The sequence below is a fragment of the Dipodomys spectabilis genome, unplaced genomic scaffold (genome assembly GCF_019054845.1).
Source record: "Dipodomys spectabilis isolate Male_0828 unplaced genomic scaffold, ASM1905484v1 ptg000132l, whole genome shotgun sequence".
In the NCBI taxonomy this organism is placed as follows: Eukaryota; Metazoa; Chordata; class Mammalia; order Rodentia; family Heteromyidae; genus Dipodomys; species Dipodomys spectabilis.
The window spans coordinates 6,180,894-6,204,276 of NW_024870809.1; the positions used below are offsets into that span (position 1 = coordinate 6,180,894).

General features: G+C 37.5%; 1 protein-coding gene across 1 annotated transcript in view; it reads left to right on the plus strand.

Annotated features, from left to right (window-relative positions):
- Nup62cl (nucleoporin 62 C-terminal like) overlaps nucleotides 1-23,383 on the plus strand; it is a 67,376-nt gene that overhangs the window by 12,124 nt on the left and 31,869 nt on the right. The window contains exons 3-4 of the mRNA XM_042690060.1: nucleotides 14,965-15,068; nucleotides 21,896-22,028. Coding sequence (XP_042545994.1) covers nucleotides 14,965-15,068; nucleotides 21,896-22,028 — 237 coding nt within the window. The remainder of the gene's footprint in view (nucleotides 1-14,964; nucleotides 15,069-21,895; nucleotides 22,029-23,383) is intronic.

The following is a 23,383-nucleotide window of genomic DNA, read 5'->3' on the forward strand; positions in this document are numbered from 1 at the left end:
TTTTTTTTTTTTGGTCCGGTCGTGGGGCCTGAACTCTGGGCCTGGGCGCTGTCAGATTATTATTTTTTTTTGTAAGATTTTTTATGGGTTGATTAACTCAAGGCCTTGCACTCACTATACAGGTGTTTTAGCCACTTTATCCATACTGCAAGCCCTTTTTGTGTTGCTTGTTTTTTGTTGTTTTTTTGTTTGTTTTGTTTTTACGAGCATCAGAGTTTGGACTAGCTAAGGTCCTTGCAATTTGTTTGGCTTGCTTATTCAGCTAGTGTTCTACCACTTAAGCCATGCCTCCTACCTGGCTTTTTTCTGATTATTTTATTTCCTCCCAAGGGTACTTTTTATTAAAGGCAAATCTTTCTGTGGTAAAATAGAGAAGTTGATTTGAGAGACTAGAAATCATGTTCATATTTTTTAAGTACACATAATTTCCTGGTTATTTTGGAGAAGGAGTCTTATAGACTTTTCAGCCTGGGCTGGATGTGAAACAGACTCTCCAGTTCTCAACCACCTGATTAGCTAGTATTACAGACATGAGCCACTGGCATCTGGCCAGTTACAATTTTTCAGATTGTGTCTTTCTTTTATGCCTAAGCTAGCTTCAACTGTGATTCTCTTAGTTATGCATCTTCATGTTACTGGGATGACAGGTGAGTGCTACTGTGTCCAGTTATTGGTTGGGATAGAATCTTAAGACTTTTTCTTGCCTAGACCGACCTTGAACCTTGATTCTCAAATACCAGCCTCATAAATAGCTAGGATTACAGGCTTGAACCACCACACCTGGCAGTTTTGTTTTGTTTTGTTTTGTTTTCGTCACTCATGGGGCTTGAAATCTGGGCCTGGGCACTGACCCTGAGCTCTTCAGCTCAAGGCTAGCACTCTACCACTTGAGCCACAGTGCCACTTCTGATTTTCTGCTGGTTAATTGGAGATAAGTCTCATGGACTTTCCTGCCTGAGCTGACTTTGAAACTTGAACCATGATCCTCAGGTCTCAGCCTCCTGAGTAGCTAGGATTACAGGTGTGAGCCACCAGCACCACTCCTGGAAGTTTTTGACTTGTTTAAATGACAGCTTTAACTGAGTGCCAGTGCTCATACTTTAATGCTAGTATTTGGTAGGCTGACATCAGGAGGATCACAGTTCCAGGCCAGCCCTTTGCAGAAAAGACCATAAGACTATCATAGGTAAGAAACTGGGCATTATGGCATGTATCTTTAGTAGGAAGTGCAAAATAGGAAGATCAAGATCCAGGTACACTCCTCAGCAGGAAGTAAGACCCTATCTTGAAAATAACAAGCTCAAAAAAGGCCTGGATGTGTAGCTCAGCTGTAGAGTGCCTACCTAACAATTGTGAGGCCGTGAGTTCAAACCCTAATACTGACAAAAAAAACAACAACTTTGCTTATCATACTTATAAAAGAGTAAAGGATTTTAATTTTGAATACCATAATTCAATCTTCTCCAATTTTTTCCCCATTTTTTCTCTTTTTTTCTATATTTCTCCAATGTTTTGGGCCCTGTTCTTCTAAACATGTGCATTTCTTGGTACCAGTTCTGGGACTTGAAGTTGGTCTGAACACTGTCCTTAAGCTTTTTTGCTCAAGGCCATTGCTCTACCACTTGAGCCACAGTTCCACTTCAGCTTTCCGATGATTGATTGGAGAAAGGAGTCTCACAGACTTTATTTCCCAGGCTGACTTTGAACTTTGATCCTCATATCTAAGCCTTGTGAGTAGCTAGTATTACAAGTATGAGCTATCAGCTCTAGGCTAATCTGCACATTTCTAAACTATATTTAACATTTAAACTATGTTTAACATTTGCATACCTTTCACCTTTTTTCTTGACTTATTCTCTCACGTTTTTTCATCTTTTGCCCTTCTAACCAGTCCATAACTCGTCTTCCCTCCTCTCTCTTGGGTCCATCCACCTGCTTTCCACATGGGTTGGGAGTCCCTGTCAGTCTTCACTCTCTATGCCTGCAGTCCCTTGGGCTCAGCTTCTTCAAGATTGTCTCTTAAGTCCTTCCACTATCCTCCCTTTTGATACCACCCTGGCCTTTCCTTTTCAAATTTTGTAACTGTTAAGGTAGTTCACTGAAAGTGGGACCTCATTCATATAAATTTCCAGTTTTCTGCTATATCACACTTATTTTTGCAATGCTGGGGATTGAACCTAGGGCCTCACACATGCCAGAAAAGTGCTGTACCACTGAGATACCACCCCAGACCTCAGGCTTTCATTATTTAGAAAACTTATCTTGGTTTTGGAGTTTAAAAAAACACAACTTTTTCTAGCTGTGCACTATAATCAGTGGCTCACACCTGTAATCTTAGCTACTCAGGAAGCCAAGACATGGAGAATCATGGTTTGAAGTAAGCCTGGAGTCCCTATGACACCATCTCCAATTACCAAGTAAAAAGATGAATTGGAGGTATGGCTCAAGTGAGCTAGCATGATGCCAAGTGAATACAGTACTCGAGTTTAAGCCTTCGTGCCATCAAGTAGCAAAATAAAACAACAATAAATACCCTTTCTCTAGCTCTTAAAACTTAATTTTGACATTATGGCTTTGAAAAGTTACAGTATGAAGGCAAAGAAGGATTTAAAGTGAAATTTCCTGCTTAAGATATTTAATATGAACCTCAAACTGGTATATCATTTTCAGAAGCCCCATATTTTGTTTTGGTATCCAATAAAATGATCACCATTCTAAGTTTAATCTCTCCAAATGTCTGTAAACTTCACCCCTCCATATCAATTTGTTTTTGGAGACTTACTTAGAGTAAAATATTAACTTGATATTTACTTCAGGAATTGGCATCCATAAATATTAGTGGCAAATTCTGTACCAGGAGGCTTTGATTTTTTTTTCCCTTGTTCTTCAGACCTTTTTCTGGAAGGCTTTATACCTTAGAGACATAGGGTTTTCTTCAGTGAATTTGTTCTTTACTCTTGCTTTTCTTTCTCTTTAATGAATGAATATGTTAGAGAACCACATACATGTATCTTGAGAGACTGCTATTTGTAGAAGTGGTTCCATAACATAACTAATCACATTGCATGAATTTTCAAGGCAGATCTCTTAGTCATGATGCTCTTGAGGAGGTGAAGTACATTCGTGGAACTTGAAGGTTGTCAAGTAACTAGACAAGTTAGGGAAAATACAGCCTCTAAGGGAGATTGGTTTATTTGCTTCCAAGAAAGCACAAACAATTTTTAATAAGTTATATACATGAGCTTCTATGTTAGCTACCTCTTGACAATCATTTCTTGAGGAAATGTGTGGAAATAGTGGTATGAATAATCCCCCCCCCCAATCCCATACTTTTTGAGACAGAAGATCCTTCATATTCATGCTAAAACAGCTATCATATAGGTACCCAGGCTTGGATTCATATTGTGGCTGCCTTTTGATATTTTTAATAGTTTTATCTTAATTTGTTCATGCTAATATTAAAATAGACATAATGTGTTTAGTTCCCTTATTTACTAGTCTCTTGATCTTAGGAAAGATGTTCACTCATTTTCATGCCTCAGTTTCCACAGCTTACAGGACAGAGCTTGAAGTCCCATTCTGATTTGTTGTTCAGTCACTAAAGATGAGGGATTTGAGATTCAGTAAGTGCTTCCCTTTTTGTTTTTAGGATTTTTTAATATTACAAAATAATTTAAGATCTTGAGTGGTAAAGTGTAGTGTCCTTAAGAGACCTGTCATCATTTATTGATCCTATATCAGTTTCCTACCCAAGACTCCCAGGATCAACAAATGACAATAGGTAGTACATATTGCAGATAATTTGCATGCTGATAAAGGAGATCAATGTGTAGTAACTGGTTTGGAATAGTAATTTGCAATCCAATTTATGTTTACTCCCCAGGCCAGGTGAGAGTGCTCCACAATTATCCTTGATTTGCTGATTCTTCACTGACAGCAATAACAACCCCATCATCATATGTTGGATGCTTTCACATAGCACTTTCCATTACTAAATTAAATTAGGTAAGGTAAAATATGCAGAGTCCTTAGAAAACTTATTTCTTTTGAAATAGTTTATGCACTTAGTAGAACTGCTAGAGTGTCAGAAGTAAGGAAACTGGGCATCCATGCTTTCAAGAGACTGCTACATTCTAGAGGCACCAGCACTCATTGCATTGATTTTCCCTTTAAAGTCCTGTAGCTAAATTCAGCAAGCCCCATTCTGGTTGCAGTGCCAGACTAAGAACCTCTGCCTATGTCTTACAGTAGTCTTTCCAGTGAGCTCTGGTGAGTTTTCTGCAGCTTTTTTACCATCCAGTTTTGTTTGTTTGTTTGTTAGCATATGTCACCAAAAATAAAACTATAAACTACTTTACAGGTAAAGGTGTGGTTTTGTTCACTTTTAAGCTATTAGGTGACATGTTAGAAGTGGAACATAGGTTTTCCAGAAGAGCTTAACAAGGCAAAGATAAATGTACCTGTTGATAGCCAACAGGTAGCTGTGGCAGAAAAAGGGATCTTACATAGGAGCATCAAAGTGTACTAATGTCCTGTTTGTGAAAAAGATAGGAATTATTGATTGATAATATCTAACTCAAATCTGGAGTTAAAACTTGCATGTTGATTGGTTGGGGTGCAACCAATTCTCTTCTAGAAACTAGTAGTTGTGGAGAGAAAATGGACATATGGTGAATCACATTTAGTTATTTATATGAAGACATGGGAGAAAAGGCTAATATGCAAAACTGGCTTTAGAAAATAGCAAAAAAGCCAGGTACAGGTGGCTTCATGCCTGTAATCCTAGCTACTCAGGAGGCTGAGATACGAGTATCTCAGCTGGTTCGAAGCCAATCTGGGCAGAAAAGTCCCCCGTAAGACTCTTATCTCCAATTAACCACTCAAAAACTAGAAGTGGTGCTATGGCTCAATGGTAGAGCAATAGCCTTGAGCACACAGAGGCTCAGGGATAACACCCAAGCCTTGAGTTCAAGCCCCACAACCGGCATTTTCAAAAAGGAATATAGCAAAAGTGTATGTTAGTTCTTTTATAGAATGCTGCTTCAGTGGTGCATGGTATGGTGCACATCTGTAATCCCAGCTACTCTGCAGATACAGGCACATTTTTCCTAGAAGAGACCCTATTTGGAAAACAATACAAACAAAAGGGCTGAGGGTGTGGTTCAACCAAGGTTACTAGCCTAGAAAGCTTGAGGACCTCAGTACTGAGTAAAAATATGCTATTTCAACAGTGCTCTTGATGACCTAGAACAGGCCAAGACTATTGAGTTGGAAATAGGATTTTGAATGTGAAACATAGTAAAGATAAAATACCTTAATCATACTGCTTTGCTTATGCTTCCTTTAGTGTCTATGTGTTTCAAAAAATCAATGAAAATTGCTCTTTGAAAAAGTAAAAAGTGAGCCATAACCCTAGCTACTCAGGAGACTGAGATCTGAAGATCAAGGTTCAAAGCCAGCCAGGCAGAAAAGCCCATGAGACTCATCTCCAGTAAATCGCTTGTAAAAAGTGGCACTGTGGTTCAATTGGTATAGTGTTACAGCTTTGAGCAAAAGAAGCTCAGGGGTGGGGCGCCGGTGGCACTTGCCTATAATCTTAGCTACTCAGGAGGCTGAGATCTGAGAATCACCATTCAAAGCCAGCTGGAGCAGGAAAGTCCATGAGACTCTTATCTCCAATAAACCACTAGAAAACCGGAAGTGGTGCTATGGCTCATGTGGTAGAGCACTCGCCTTGAGCTGAAGGTGCAGGGACAGCACCCAGGCCCCGGGTTCAAGCCCCACGACCGACACACAAAAAAAAGAAGCTCAGGGGCAGTGCCCAGACCTTAAGGTCAAGCCCCAGGATCAGCAATAAATAAATGAATAAATAAATAAATAAAGGAAAATGATGAGGAATTATGACTATGTTGTTTCCCCTTTCTTTCCTAGTGAGTAGCACATAAAGTAATGAAACTTTTTGCTTTGATGAAATAATTTTTAAAATGGTTATATATTACCTCTCATAACTGTTGTATAAAAGTTAATTTTTAGCCAGGTGCAAGGGCTCACACCTGTAAGCTTAGCTTCTCAGGAGGCTGAGATCTGAAGATCATGGTTTGAACCCAGCCCAAGCAGCAAAGTCCCTGAGACTCTTCTCCAAATAAGCACCAGAAAAGCTGACTGTGGAGCTGTGGCTAAAAGCTCAGGAATAGACCCCAAGACTGGCACATAAAAAGTTAATATTTAGACGCATTTTACTCTATTCATCTTGGTTAGAGTCGGATTATAAATTCAGAATTATTGTTCTCATAGAACTTTGAGATGTTTTTCTATTGTCTTCCAACTTTTATTGTTGATAAAGAAGAGCCTGCTGTCAGTCTTGTTATTACTGCCTATTAGGTAAATCATTTCATTTCTCAGGTAAGTCTCAGAATTTTCTCTGCACTTACTATTCTACCATTTCAATATAGAGTATATAATATATAATACAATGTATATATGTATATAGATGTGGACATAGATAGATGGGTTTATATATGTGTACATGGTAGTGAAGTGTTGCTTACTTGTATTTGGTAGCCTTTTAAATCTAAGGAATAATTTTACTTCAGTTCTAGCAATATTATTTGTTAACCCTATTAATATTGTCTCTGCCATTTTGGTTTTTACTTCTGCATTCCTTCTGGATAAAAATTAGGTTATCTTTAATTTCTCTCTTCTTTCTCATCACTTTATATGTCCTGTGTTCTGACAGTTTCTTCTGTTTTCTAATTCACTGATTGTTTTCTTCTCTTTAGCTGTATCTAGCCTTTTAAGACTATCTCTTGAGCATTTTTATTTTTTGTTATTGCTTAGTATTTATTTGTGTATTTGGGTAGTTCTAGGGATTGAACTCAGGGCCTTGTGTATGCCAGGCAAGTATTATACTGCTTGAGCCACACCTCCAGCCCACTTTAAAAAATTATTTCTCTCCCTTCTTTTCTTGCATTTTTACTGCATTTCTAATTGATATTCACTTAATGGATCTTTTTTCCCCTTACATTTATTGGTTTGGGTTTTTTTTATGTCTTTTTTCTCAAGACCTTTGAATTTATTAAATATATATGTTAATAGTCCATTCAAATTGCTTTATTATTTCTAATTCCTTGGAAAGGAACAATGTTCCTTTGGTATCGAAGATGGCTTATTTTAGCCAGGCATTGGTGGCTTACTCCTGTATTCTAGTTACGCATGAAAATGTGATCTGGGGATTTTGGTTTGAAGCCAGTCAGGGCAGGAAAGTCCATGATACTGATAACTCCAATTAACCAGAAGTGGAGCTGTGGCTCAAGTTGTAGAGTGGTAAGTAGTAGCCTGAGGAAAAAAGTGAAATGAGAGCATGAGGCCTTGATTTCAATCCGCAGTCACAGCAAAAAGGGAAAACAAAGTAAAATAAACCTAAGGAAGTCACTAGTCCTCTATTCCTTTGATCTTGAGATACCTAGCCCATTTGCCTTTTCTCCACAATTCAAGGCCTTTTGTGTTTTATATATCATGTTCAGTTTTAGTTGTATCTGGAAAGAGAAAGAGGGAAAAGTATGTTTGCCAAATATTCCTGGAAATGGAGTTAAGATTCTAATTTCTACAATCTTTCATAAATCTAGTTTTCTCTGAGCTTATTGTTAGTGGTTTTTATGGTTTATATATTTAAGAATCTCAAATTGTTAGTGAGTTGAACTATTCTGTTAGACATCTTTTCCTGTTCTTTTCCTGATATTCTGAATTATTATATTTTACTTTGTTTCTGGACTTAGTCTGTTTCATTTATCTGCCCTTTATTGTTCTAGTGTCACTATTTTTATGACTATAGCATGCTCTTCCATCTTGTGGTATAAGGCTGCTTTTTCCCATTTGATTTTTTAAAAATCTTAGCTAATTAATGCTGAGGCTGGAGGTATGGCTCAGTTGGTAGAGTGCTAGCCAATGATCCAAAGTTGCAGGTACTGTGTTCGAGTTTTGGACTCAGAACTAAAAAAGAACAAAAAAAATTCTATGCTTGAAGTAGTAGGAATTTTCATGTATCCATCATCTATCATGTATATATAGCATTGCTGAGGAGCAAATCTAGAGCCTCAAAAATACCTAAACAAGCACTCAACCACACCCCAATTCTTCTTGTATTCTTTTTTTGGGGGGGGAGGTCCTCAGCTCTTCAGCTCAAGGCTAGCGCTCTATCACTTGAGCCACAGCACCACTTCCGGCTTTTTTCTTTTTGCTAACGTGGTGCTGAGGAATTGAACCCAGGGCCTCATGCATGCAAGGCAAGCACTCTACCACTGAGCCACCTACCCAGCCCCTCTTCTTGTATTCTTAAACACAAGGAATTAAGGCTGATTGAGGAATCAATGTGTCACTACACTGAGGAAATTATGATTCAAATTATTCTTCTCTACTGGAGGTAACTTTGCTCCCAACTTTCTTTCCTGGTGATATCTAACTATGCCAGAAAACATTTTGGTTGTCAAGACTAGGGAGGGATTAGTGGCATCAATGGGGCAGACCTCAAGCACACTGCTTAAACATCCTGTCGTGCATAGAGCAACTATCACAAAATATTATCAGTCCCATCAGTATTATTAGTTCTGTTTTGAGAAAGTACTCCAATCCTATAAAGAAAAATAAAATTTTGTGTCTTAAATCCTTTTTCTTTTTTGTACTGGTCCTGGGGCTTGAATTCAGGGCCTGGACATTGTCCCTGAGCTTTCTTTGTTTTTTTTTAACCTCATGCCACAGCTCCACTTCCAGCTTTTTGGTGGTGAATTGGAGATAAGCAGACTTTCCTGCTCAGGCTGAATTTGAATCATGATCTTCAGATCTCTTACCACCTAAGGAGATAGGACTGTAGGAATGAGCCACTGGCTCTTAGCTTTAAATCTCTCTATAGATTGGAGTAAGACTCATTTAACTTAAAAGAAATTATATGAAGATATGAAGTGGTATTTGCTTCCTTAGTTATCTCTAGATATGTAATTTAAGGTCAGACCTTAAACAGTGCCAATGTCTGAGACAAATGATCAAGATTTTAAAATATGGGCATAAATCAAGTATAAATTTAATTAGAGCCAGTGAAGAGATTTCAGCAGTCTAGCCAGTGACAAAATATATAATACAAAAATCAATAGCTTCTCTATGTTTAAGCAATAGTTGTTGGGAAACATAATGGAGAAAAGTCCAATTAACAATTTTGGCCTAAAGTATGAAATAGATGACTAGGAATAAACTTTTAAAACTGTGCATTACTGAGTAGAAGAAAACCACAACATTTTGCTTGGGATGGATAATGAAAAGACTTGCTGAACTGGCAGACACATAATATAAAAATATCCCTTATCTCCAAATTAATCTGAATGTTTAATGCAATCCCTGTAAGGTCATAATGGGAGTTTTGGGGAGAAGGAAAAGAAGGAAGAACTTGACAAGATTCTAAAATTTAAATGGATGCATTAATGCATGGGACTATCCATACCTGTTGTTCTATAAGGCAAATGATGATGGAGTATTTGCAGGGAAATGGTGAAAATGTATAATTTATTTCCTTCCTGTAAATTCAAAATGTTACATAATATAAAAATAAATGAGTTCTAGGGCTACAATAACTGGAACTCTGTTAAGGGACAGAGGTAGAAAGAAAAATCAGTAAAGTATTTTAAGTCACAGAAACAAACCTGTGTTTACAAAAGTGTCATTATAAAGGGAAGGGGATGGAATAATAAATAAATGAGTTGCAATAGTTGTTGACTGTGCTTGTTGAAGATTATAAAAAAATAATCATAATTTTACATGAATTAAAGGTAGAAAATGAAACCATAATTTTTTGAAGATATATGAACAATATTTCTTGCATTGGTGAGAGGAACATTTGTGAGTCATTTTCAAATAAACAAGTGATTCTAAAATAAAGCTATATTATAAACAAGTATACTGTCCCTCATCTGTACTGGATTACCTTTGTTCCCTTCCCATACTCAGCCATGGTAAATTATATCTTATATCTATCTTTCCAATTTCTCCATGGATTTGATGACAAAAAGCATATATGTATTCATAACCTTCTACCTTTTTGACATAAATATTGTACTCTACGCATTATGCTCTAAATTTTAAAAATTTTTTATTGTGAAAATACTGTTTGTGCTCTAATTTTTAGAGTTAAAATTTTATATTATTCCTACTCAACACATTTTGCATTTTTTCCAAATCAGTCAGTATATGGAGAGCTGTGTATTTTTCTATAGCATCATACTATTCCATGGTCTGGGTCTGCATGTACTGTGATTTGTATATACACTCTCTTGATGATTGTATTTGGGTTGTTTCCTCTTTTGCTAATACAGTGATGTAATGCATACCATTTCTGTGTTACTTTGTAAGTGTACAACTACATCTACATATGTGTGAGTACAATTTTATTATGGCAAAACAAAACTTGCCATTTGAATCAATTTTCAGTAGCATAAAGTACATTTCCAGAACAAACGCTTCTGGTTCAAAAGATAGACGCATTTGTAATTTTAAAAACATTGACCCCTTGTTTTCCACAGGAGTTGGATCAATTTACACTCCTGTTAGGAACCTGCAAGACTCCTTGTTTCTTCACAGTATGTGTTACTGGATTTAAAGTTCTTGTTATCTGTTCTGTGAAATTGTTCTCAATGTAGTAATAATTTGCAGTTTTCTCTTAAACATTAGATTGAACACCTTTTTATATGCAGAAGGAAGTTCTTTTGAACATGATATGGAGACCCTAGACCATAAAAATGGTGAAAAGATTTGTCTTCATATACAGTAAAAACAAAATAAAAAGCCAATGATGAATGTGTAAGAGATTTTTACAACATATAACCATATGACAAATAAATACACCTGTTATACCCTTGGACTCTTTCTTAGCTTGCTCGCTTTGGGCTAGTGCTCTACCAGTTGAGCCATACCTCCAGTCTTACATTTAGAGATGGAGTGTGGTAAGCATTTTTTTAAAATTTAATTTAATTTTATTTGTGAACATACTGTACAGAGGGGTTACAATTACATGGGCAGGATAATGCGTACATTTCTTACCAAGCATTGCAGCCTCCTCCTTTGGTTTACCCTTCACATCCCTTCCCAGCCTCCCCCCTCCCCCCCAATCCCAATCCTTCTCCTTCCCCCCCCACACCGACATTGTAAAGCTCGTTTTGGACATGACAACTTGTACTTCTCATTGTTGCAACAGGTCCACCTGTATCCTTAAACAACTGGTTTTTCCCCATCTCCTCCACAAGTTATACTGACATCAAATATAGTGAAAGCAGGGGTTATACTGTGGGGGAGGGACATACAAAGCAACAAAGAGATAATCTTATAAATGGGTTAGAAAAACATGCATGAAAGAAAAAAACATTAAAATACATATCTAAGGGTTCATTTTCCTGACATCACATTATCTGACGTTTTCCGCTTGACTCATACATATACTAGATATTGCAAATAAGGGAAACCATGGGACCTATGTTTCTTTGGGACTGGCTTACTTCACTTAATATAATTTTTTCCAAGTTTTTCCATTTCCTAACAAATGGGGCAATGTCATTCTTTCTGATGGAGGCATAGAATTCCATTGTGTATATATACCACATTTTCTTGATCCATTCATCTACTGAGGGGCATCTGGGTTGGTTCCATATCTTAGCTATGGTAAATAATGCTGCAATAAACATTGTTGTGCTGGTAGCTTTAGTGTGGTCTTGTTTGTAAAAATTTGGGTAAATGCCCAAAAGTGGGATTGCTGGGTCATAGGGGAGTTCTATGTGAAGTCTTTTGAGGAACCTCCATACTGCTTTCCAAAGTGGTTGAACAAGTTTACATTCCCACCAACAATGAAGTAAGGTTCCTTTCTGTCCACATCCCCTCCAGCATCTGTTGTTGTTAGAGTTCTTGATTTTTGCTGTTCTAACTGGGGTGAGGTGATATCTCAATGTTGTTTTGATTTGCATTTCTTTTATGGCTAGGGATGTTGAACATTTCTTCATGTGTCTATTGGCCATCCTTCTTTCTTCTTCAGAGAAGTTTCTCTTTAAGTCTTTCGCCCACTTATTTATTGGGCAGTTGTTGCTTTGAGGATTTGTTGTTGGGGGGTTTAATTTTTTGAGTTCCAAGTATATTTTAGATATGAGACCCTGGTCCATTTTATGGCTAGTAAAAATCTTCCTCCAATCCGTGGGCTTTCTATTGATCTTGCTAGCTATGTCATTTGCCCTGCAGAAGCTCTGCAACTTTATGCAATCCCATTTGTCCAACCTTTCTTTGATTTGTTGTGTTTCCGGGTCTCTATTCAAAAAATTTCGGCCTGAGCCAAGGAGACCTAGGGTTTCTCCTATTCCATCCTGTAATGTTTTCAGAGTGTCTGCTTTGACTCCGAGGTCTTTGATCCATTTGGAGTTGATTCTGGTGCAGGGTGATATATAAGGATCTAGCTTTAGTTTTCTACATGTAGTTAACCAATTTTGCCAGTACCATTTACTGAAGAGGCTGTCTTTCTTCCATTCTATTGTTTTAGCTCCCTTATTGAAGATTAGATGGCTATAGTGTGGTGAGCATTTTATGCTATCCTCTGGATATAGATATATACTTATATATGTGTATATATATATGTATATGTATAAATGCATATATTATATATAGTGTATATGTATGTATATATACATATATGCATATGTGTATATGCATATATGTGTATATATTTGTATATATGCATATATGTGTATACATATATGTATGTATATATAGATGTATACACATATATGTATATAAATATGTATATAGTGTATAGTATATTTATAGTGTATTGTATATATAGTGTATAGTATATATGTGTGTGTATATATATGTGTATATATACATATATACATATACATACATATATATATATGTATATATATATATATATATATATATAGTGAGCCACATGCTGCTGGCTCACACCTGTAATCCTAGCTACTCAGGAGGCTGAGAGCTGAGGATCAAGGTTTGAAACCAGCCCAGACAAAAAAGTCCATGAGATTCATTTCCAATTAATCACTAAAAAAATAAGAAATGGAAGTGTAGCTCAAGTGGTACAGAGCCAGCCTTCAACAAAGGACAGTACCCTGAGTTCAAGCCCCAGCACAATAAATAAACAAATAGCACAATTAAAAAAATCAGTAATGAAGGTTGGTGTTGTTCATTTGAGAGCTGAAGAAGTCCCCTTCTCTTCCTATCACGTTGAATGTTTTATAATGAAAAGGTGCTGCATTTTATCAAATTCTTTTTCTGCTTCTCGAGATGCTAATTTGTTTTTTAATAACAGCATAATTGAGGCATAACTCACATCTTAAAATTCATCCTTTGAAAATGTACAATTCGGTGCTTTTTAATATACTCACAGAGTGTGTAACCATCACCACTATGTAATATGAAGATATTTTCATTACCCCGAAAAGAAACCCTGTACTATTAGCAGTCACTTTCCATTACCCGCTCTTCCATCCTCTGGTAACTAATATACTTTCTATCTATGGATTTGGCTATTCTGGACATTTCATAAATAGAATCATGCAATATGTGGCTTTTTTTGTCTGGTTTCTTTCATTTAGCCTTTTACTTCCACAATTTATTTATGATGTAGCATATATCACTGCCTAATTCTTCTGGTGTCAGGACAGTTCTTTTCAACTTCTCTTTTGCCCTGGTTCCCTCTGATAAGCTAGCTGACTTACAGTCTGAATTATTGCCCTTAAAAAGTTTAATTGCTTACTACCAATTCATTTTTCTTTTCCTTTTTTTTTTTGTTTCTGTTTCTTTTTTCCCCAAATCTTTGATTTTTTTCAATAGGGAATTCTTCAGCTTGAACTTCCTCATATTCTGTTTGAAATAAACATATTTCTTTAGGAGATAGCTTGGGACCTTTCTGTTCTTCTGAACGTTCTTTAACCTAAGGCTAAATCTTTGAGCCATTGCTTCAGGGGCTGGGCTGTGGTAGTAGCCGATTGTTTTCTTGATTACCTCTTCAAATGTGGAACTTAGCCCTACAAGTGGACTTGGTTGAGGTAATCAGGGTGAAGGTGATTCGGAACTCAGTATTCTCAGTTATTTGTGCCTAGGGTGAAACCTCTATCCAAATAAATGGGGGCTGGTTAACAGATTTAGCCCCCAAATTCTTGGCTGTACTCACTACTAATTCTACACCTTCAAATCTTATTTGAAGGTGGTGTGAAGTGTTGGCTGCTTGTCCCTCCCATTGAGATATTGTACCCTTGATTGAGAACAGTGGGCAGGTTTTTGTGAATACTTAGTCATTTGCTGTATGCCCTTAGGACAATTTCCAGTTTTCGATTTAAAAAATACTTTTCTGCCTGTTAAGGATGTTCACTGAGGAACAGTTTTGCAGGACTTCTTCTACAGCTATGGGAATGGATGCCTTTCTTACATCGATTTTTTTTTTCAGTCACATAGGGTTTTTGTTTGTTCTGTTATGCTAGTGCTAGAAGGCTGGCTATCCTAAACAGTTCTACCAAGATTTTTTTGTAACCAGGTTTTTACTAATACTTGTTTTTATCTATTAGTTTTCAGGGTTCTTGCTTTTTCTTGCCTTCTTTTTTCTGCAATTCTAGCTTGAACTCAGGGTCTGGTCACTGTTCCTTAGCTTTTTTTTTTTTTGCTCAATACTAATGCTCTACCACTCCAGACACAGCTCTACCTCTGGCATTTTTGTTGATTAATTGAAAATCAAAATCACATAGACTTTCATGCCCCATCTGGTTACAGACCATGAATCTCAGATCTCAGCTTACGAAGTAGCTAGAATTACAGACATGAGCCACCAGCGCCCGGCTTCCTTACTTTAAATGAATCTTGTGATAGTGGTGTCTTCTGAAAAAGTTTTTTTTTTTTCAACAACGTGTATCTGATAATTATTTTTTGTTTTAGGTTTGGCTCCAGTATCTGCTGTTTCTCTACGCCTAGATCACTCTTCAGGATGTTTCCCAAAGTACTGAATACTCACAACTTAATAACTACTGAGGAATTCTCATGTAAGTTTTTCTCTCTCCAAAGAAAATACTGTTATTCCCAAGGAGGCTATTTAACTCACTTTGCCAATGTAAGCTATGGTTCTATGGCTGTTCTGCATCTCACAAGTCATCATTATATTTGACTGTTATAGAACCAAATTGTTATGGCTTTAATGTAAAGTTTTAAAACAAATAATTAAGATGTTGTTATGCCTTAAAATAGTGAATTTAAGCATTTAATTTGTTACACTGTGGTGTTTTGAAAACTACTTCATGAATCTACTGAGACTAGAAAGAGTGGGAATTTTTTCAAATATATCATACACACACACACACACACACACACACACACACACACACACACACACACACACATATATGAAGGGCATAAAATGGGAATTCAGTGTTTAAGTCTGGGTATAGTAATATTCATGTGTTTAGATATGTGCCACCATGCCTTACTTAATTTATTCTTTAAGGTTTACATCAGTGGCTCACGCCTGAAATCACAGCTATGTAGGAGGTTAAGATCTGATAATCATAGTTCAAAAAGCCAGATCTGTTAAGAAAGTCTGTGAGACTCTTATCTCCAATAAACCACAAAAAAAGCCAGAAGTGGAGCTGTGGCTCAGTATTAGAGTGCTAGCCTTGAGCATAAAATCTCAAGGACAGTTCTTAGACCCTGAGTTCAAGCCCCAGGAACAGCACAAAATAAATTTTTAGAAAATAATAAGTTTACTTACAGCCAGGCTCTCATTGTTCAGGCTTGTCATCCTATCTACTTGGGAGACTGAGAACAGGATGATCTTTTCTTAAGTCCAGCCCAGTCATAAAAGACTGTGAGACCCCTTTCTGAACCCATAGCCGAGAATGGTAGCACATGCCTGGTCATCCTAAAATATGTAAAGGACTCAGACTGGGAGGATTTCTGTTCCAGGCTACCCTGGGCAGAAAATTCTATCAGACACTCATCTCAACAGAAAGAAGCTGAAAGTGGTGAAGTACACCTGGCTTCCAAGCTATGACTAGAAGACTAAATATACAGAATGTGGTCCAAGCATGTGCTTTGGTTGAGAGTAAGACCCTGTCTCAACATAACCATCACAAAAAAGGGCTAGAGCCATGGTTCAGAAGTAGAATGTATGTGTAGCAAGCCCTGAGCCCTGAGTTTAAACCCTAATAATGTACTGACAAATCAAAAAGCTTATTTAGGGATGAAATGAATATTTCTTCAAAGCTGGCATATACTAAAAATCAACTCCCTTTATGCTTAATTATTCCTAGGCAGAGATATATACTATCTCTATAACTTTTTTTTTAGTCTTATCAATGCTTGTTGAGTCTCTACCATGCTGTGCCTAATTGGCCAACTATTGAAAGCTATGAGAACTGTGTGTCATGAGAACTTTACAAGTAAGTGTATTTTCAATAAATGTAAAACATACTGGTAGCTCCAGTAAAATACTGAAAAAGGAACTGATTCACTCATGGGCTGAATCATTGAAATATGAATTGTAAGACTCAGAGTCTGTCAAAACCCACTCCTTATGTATCCAAGTCTTAACATCCTTTCTGCAGATGGATATCCTTGCAATTAGCATATCACTTAGCACCACTCCCATAAGTACTTACCCTTCTCTCCATCAGCCTGATATTCCCAGTCCTAGGTGTTTTTTCCCTACTCACCATTCTTCCCACATGTATTTATTTATTTCATTTCAAACAGTTTCGCATGTCTGCATATACAGATTTAGAGCTCTTTGAGATTACTCTGCCCTAGGAATAATCACTACAGCCCTAAGAGAAGCTTCCTTTTTATTTATTTTTTATTGTTATTGTAAAAGTGATATACAGAGGGTTACAGTTACAAAAGTCAGATAAAGAGTACATTTCTTATTTTGCCACTCCTGGGGCTTGAACTCACGGCCTGGGCACTGCCCCTGAGCTTCTGTTACTCAAGCCTAACACTCTACCACTTGAGCCACAGTATCAATTCTGGCTTTTTCTATGATACTGAGGAATTGAACCCTGGGCTTCATGCATGCTAGACAAGCACTCTACCACTAACCACATTCCCAGGCCATACATTTCTTTTTGAACAATGTCATGCCTTCTCCCTCTCTCCCAGTTCCCCCTCACCCCACCCATAAGTTGTATAGTTCACTTTCAACATAGTGTCTAGTAAGTATCCCTCCTCCATTTTTCACCCTTTGTCCCACCATTTCTGTCTCTCCTTGCCCTCTCCATGACAGATAAATGAACAAACAACACAAAAGGAAAAGAAAACAAAAATAGCAACAAAGAAAAATAACCTCCAGTTATCATTCCTTGGACTTCATTTCGATAAATAATATTTTATATGATCAGATGCACATAACTGTTGCACCTTTGTGATTCTCTCCTGAGAATATCCTCCCTTGGTCTCTGTGTGAATGCTTAGAGACCTGTATAATTTATCATGTCCTGGTGTATATTTATTATAACCTCCATTGTGTTTGCTTTCAGATTTGTAGGCAATATTCTAGTTGCCAAAAACGAGGGAAACCATGAAACCTTTGTTTCTTTGGATCTGGCTTACTTCATTTAATATAATTTCTTCGAAGTCTTTCAATTTCCTTATGAATGGTACAATATTATTCTTTCTGATGGATGAATATAATTCAATTGAGTATATGTACCACATTTTCTTGATCCATTTGTCCACTGAGGGGCATCTGGATTTATTCCATATCTTGACTATGGTAAACAATGCAGCAATGAACATGGTTGTGCTGGTGAAGCTTCCTTTTTATTAATCTTATTTTTTTCCAATGAGAAGGTTATGATGTCTAATCCCAGCATGGGGTAAGGTATATAATTATCAGGAGCAGAGTAGGAAAATTGGATGATAGGTAGGACCTTTTAAAGTTTATTTCCACTATTTTATATAATGGTTTTTAAGACTACAAGAATGAAGTTTATTTATTTTGGGGGCCAGTACTGGAGCTTGAACTCAGGGCCTGGGCACTGTCCCTTAGCTTTTTTGTTCAGGGCTAGTACTCTACCACTTGTGCCACAACTCCACATCTGACTTTTTGGTGATTAATTAAAGATAAGAGGCTCATGAACTTTTTGACTGGACTGTCTTGGAACTGTGATCCTCAGAACTCAGCCTCCTGAGTAGCTAGATTTGCAAGTATAAGCCAGGAGTGCCCAGCCAGAATGAAGTTTATTTAAATATAAAACTAGATTTAGTATGCCGTTATTTTGTATTATTTATATATCTATGATAATATTTACTTACACAGGCAATATTAATTTATTAAGTACTTTAGCCTAAAGTTGTAACTTACAAAATCAGACTGAAAAATCCTTCACTTTCCATTTCATTACTGCTTTTGAATGGAAATATTGTTATTTGAATATGCCATGCCTATTTTATGCCTTTTAAAAATACTGTGAAACATAAAGAATATACTGTGTAAAATGTTAAAATAGCCATACCTTTTGTGTGCTGGTTCTGGGGCTTGAACTCAGGGCCTTGGCACTGTTCCTGAGCTTTTGCTCAAGGTCAGCACATCACCGTTGGAGCCACAGCTCTACTTCTGGCTTTTTTTTTTTTTTTGTCGGTCGTGGGGCTTGAACTCTGGGCCTGGGCGCTGTCCCTCAGCTCTTCAGCTCAAGGCGAGCGCTCTACCACTTGAGCTACAGCGCCACTTCCGGTTTTCTGGTGGTTTATTGGAGATAAGAGTCTCACGGTCTCTCCTGCCCGGGCTGGCTTTGAACCGCGATCCTCAGATCTCAGCCTCCTGAGTAGCTAGGATTACAGGCGTGAGCCACCAGCGCCCGGCTTCTACTTCTGGCTTTTAAGAGCCTCACAGACTTTCCCGCCTGGTCTGAATTTGAACTGTTCACCTCGGATCTCAGCCTCCTAAGTAGCTAGGATTACAGGGGTGAGCCACTAGCCCCCGGCACCACACACCCCCTTTTTTATAAGACCAATGATTCCCTTGTCTTTTGACTGATAGGTGTTAATTTCACAAAAGTACTTGCAGCACGTTTGGAGGGATTATTTTATCTATTTACACATTTTTAGTTCGCTAATTTTTGTTTAAAAAACCATACATACATGCATATATGCATAGATCACTTCCTCTAGAGAAACAATGTTTATCTTTTCAGTATTTTCTAAAACATGTAAATCCGTTTTGTAAAAATAAGACTATTCTATCCTACTACCAATACTTGAATCTACCATTTCCTCTTACATGTACATTTTTACATATCTGTATCAGGATATACAGATTTTTTTAATTAAAATTCTTCCTTGGGGGCTGAGAAGGTGGCTCAGTGGTAAAGTGCTTGCCTTACATGCATGGGGCTCTAGGTTCGATTCCTCAGCACCACATAAGCAGAAAAAGCCGGAAGTGGCTCTGTGGCTCAAGTGGTAGAATGCTAGCCTTGAGCTGAAGAGCTGAGGGACAGCGCCCAGGCCCAGAGTTCAGGCCCCACGATTGACAAAAAAAAGTCTTCCTTGGAGCTAGGCATCAGTAGCTCATGTCTAATTCTAGCTACTCAGGTGGCTGAGATCAAGAGGATCATGATTTGCAGCCAGCCAGGGGTGAAAAACATACAAGAGGGCTAGAGGTATGGTTAAAATGGTAGAGTACCAGATGAGCAAGCTAAATGCCCCGAGTCCAAACTTCAAATCCTGGGGGGGGAAGGGTGGGAGGGGTGGAGGGAGGGGAGAATCTCCTTGAGATGAAGATATATTCACTTATATGAAGGATTCTTTAAAAAAATCTTTTTTTTCCTTGAATATTGGTAGGTAGTATTTACTAATGTTTGATTGATTTAATGCAGTTGGTCTTTTGATAATATCATTAATTTTCAACATTTCCCAAAATAATTTCCTTTCAGATAAGATTTTGTTTTTCAGATGAAAAATATGTTGAAATCTGTCTTAAAGAATACAATCCAGGATCCAATCTGTGCTCTCACTTATGTTCCAGTTTGTAGTGACCACAGAGATATGATGATTGGTTATCGTCTTCTTATTCTACCTTCACTAGAGCTAACAAAAAGAAGAAGAAATTAGTGCCAAAAATGAAACGGAATCTTCTGAAAATGTCTAGTATAGACATTGATCTGGCACTGTTTCCTCAAAGGACGTAGAATTCAAGAATTGTTCATAAGGAAGTTTTAGGACTGCCTATGTGAAGTAGTACATATGTTGAATTCAGTTATTTTCTTTTTATCTAGGTTTTTCTTTTTCAGCTGCCCACTGCTGTCTTCTCTTGCTGCCTTCCTGCTTTATACCTCCTTCCTACTTTGGATTTGTTTATAGCACTTCGTTTCTGCTTTATGGCCTTCGTGTCTTTTCTATTGTCTCTACCAACAGTTTGATTCCTTCTACATTTTGGGAGAGATTTCCATTTCTGCCCCTTGTTTGATTATTTCCACATTTCTGTAAGTATTTATGTAAGTATTCAACTTATTTCTATCTAGAGTTGTACTCTTCTATATTGCTAAGCTTTTCAGAATTGGATTCTGATCCACCTCACCTTACTCCTGTTGAATTTTTTTGTTGTTGTTGGTCGTGAGGCTTGAACTCTGGGCTTGGGCGCTGTCCTTGTGCTCTTCAGCTCAAGGCAAGTGCTTTACCGCTTGAGCCACAGCGCCACTTCCAGTTTTCTAGTGGTTTATTGGAGATAAGAGTCTCACGGATTTTCCTGCCCTGGCTGGCTTTGAACGGTGATCCTCAGATCTCAGCCTCCCGAGTAGCCAAGATTACAGGCATGAGCCACCGGTGTCCAGCTAGGCACTAGAGCTTTTTGTACCAGACTCTGCCTTGAGCTAGTAGCACATAGATGGCTTCCTGTGCTTCACATGCCTATCCTTGGCTCAATCAACCATGAACCAGGAGCAAAAGCCTGAGTGGATGTGTGTACCTGTTCCAGCAGCAGCAGTGAGGTCAGTCAGCTCACTTAGTGCATGTGGCAGACCATAATTTCCCTATTCCTCCTCTCAAAAGCCACAGTTTTCTGAGCCATATGCTTTAAATGTGCAGGGTACAGTGAGAATCCAAAGTGCTCTCTAAGTTCAGAAAGAGAAAAGAGAACTAAGTAAGAGAGAGGAAAGCAATAAATTTGAGGTTGAAGACTTTAAGCTAGTCTGTGAAGTATATTCAGCCTTACATGTAGAAGAGGCAAGACATTATAGTAGAGGTGCAGCAGAAAGACAGGAAAGAGGTTCTGAGCTATACACAAAAGTTTGCTGGGCTTTTGCTTGTTGGATTGGGAAAGATGTATGTCAGTTGTTACGCTCAAGATAAATAGGCACTCTCCTCCATTGATGGAATATATATTGGCAAAATGATTTTGATAGGGCAATTTCACAAAACATATTAAAATTGAAAGCATACTGATCCATTAACCCAGAAATTTCATTCATAGAGATTATTTACTGTTGTGTAAGTATGCCAGAAACAGAGAGATTCTGTGAAATTATAATTATTCTTTCCTCAAGTTTAGAAGAATTTACTAGTGAGGTCACCTGGGGTTTGGATTTTTGTTTATGGGAAAAATTTTGCAGATTGATGGCAGTTTCTTTAGTGCTTTAAACGCTGGCTGTGTTTTAATTTTTAATGAATTCATTCAGGAGTTTCAGGTTTTCAGCAGGAAAGTTAATCCAGATATTTGGTCTGCTTTGTATCACTGCATAATACAACAGTGGTGAGTCCAAATCCACAGCTTTGATTTCTACTTCACATTTTAGCAAATACCTCTGTAGTTTTTCATTTTGAGTGATCAAGGTTTTAAAAGAAACAGGTTTCTCTTTCTTACTGACTCATGTATTTTGTTTTCCAGCTACAACTTCAACAACTGCCACAATCACAGTTCCCACCAATACCACTACTACAACCACTAGTGGCTTTCATCTGAATCTACACCCATGGATTCATTTCAATGTTCATTCGATTGCTGCTACTACATCTGTGCCGTAAGCATATTTATTTCAAACGAACTGGTCTTGTCAACTATTTTTTATTTTAGTCTTTAACATACATGTGACAGTATGGAGGTTCCTCAAAAGACTAAACATAGAGCTCCACTATGACCCAGCAATCCCACTCCTGGGCATTTACCCAAATGCCCACAAACAAGGCTACACCAAAGCCACCAGCACAACCGTGTTCATTACAGCATTATTTACCATAGCTAAGATATGCAGTCAACCCAGTTGCTCCTCAGTAGATGAATGGATCAAGAAAATTTGGTATATATGCACAGTGGAATTCTATTCTTCTATCAGAAAGAATGACATTACCTCATTCATAAGGAAATGGAAAGACTTAGAAAAAATTATATTAAGCAAAGTAAGCCAGACCCAAAGAAACAAACTGTATGGTTTCCCTCATTTGTCTAGGATATTATTAGCAGATAATCACAATGGCTCAATAGCAATGTGAATATGACCATATAAAATGGAGTTTATTGAAATAAACTACAAGAAATGGAAAAAGATGGTAATTGTTTTTAATTTTTTTTATTGTGAAAATACCATACAGAAGGGTTACAATTACATGAGTAAAGGAATGAGTACACTTCTTATCAAGCATTGTTGCCTCCTACTTTGTTTCCCCTTACCATCCCTGTACTCCCCCCACCCCCACCGACAAAGTTGTAAAGTTCGTTTTTCGACATAACATATGTCTCATTGTTGCAATGGGTCCACCTGTATCCCTATTTAAACAATTTGTTTTTTCCCTTCTCCTCCATAAAGTATAGCAACATCAAATACAGTGAAAACAGGGGTTATACCGTGGAGGAGCAACATACAAAGCAACAAAAAAATATAAATATGTTAGAAACAATAGAAAGAAAAACCATTTGAGTCCTTATCTTAGGGTTCATTTCCCTAACATCAACTTATCTGACCATTTCTGCTTGTCTCAGACATATACTAGTTATTGCAAATAAGGGAAACCATAGGACCTATGTTTCTTTGGGCCTGGCTTATTTCACTTAATATAATTTTTCTAAGTCTTTCCATTTCCTAACAAATGGGGCAATATCATTCTTTCTGATGGAGGCATTGAATTCCATTGTGTATATATGCCACATTTTCTTGATCCATTCATCTATTGAGGGGCATCTGGGTTGCTTCCATATTTTAGCTATGGTAAATAATGCTGCAGTAAACATAGTTGTGCTGGTAGCTTTAGTATGGTCTTGTTTATGATCATTCGGATAAATGCCCAAAAGTGGGATTGCTGGGTCATAGGGGAGCTCTATGTGGAGTCTTTTGAGGAACCAAAGAGGTTTTTTTTTTTTAAAAAAAAAAGTTTTATCGTC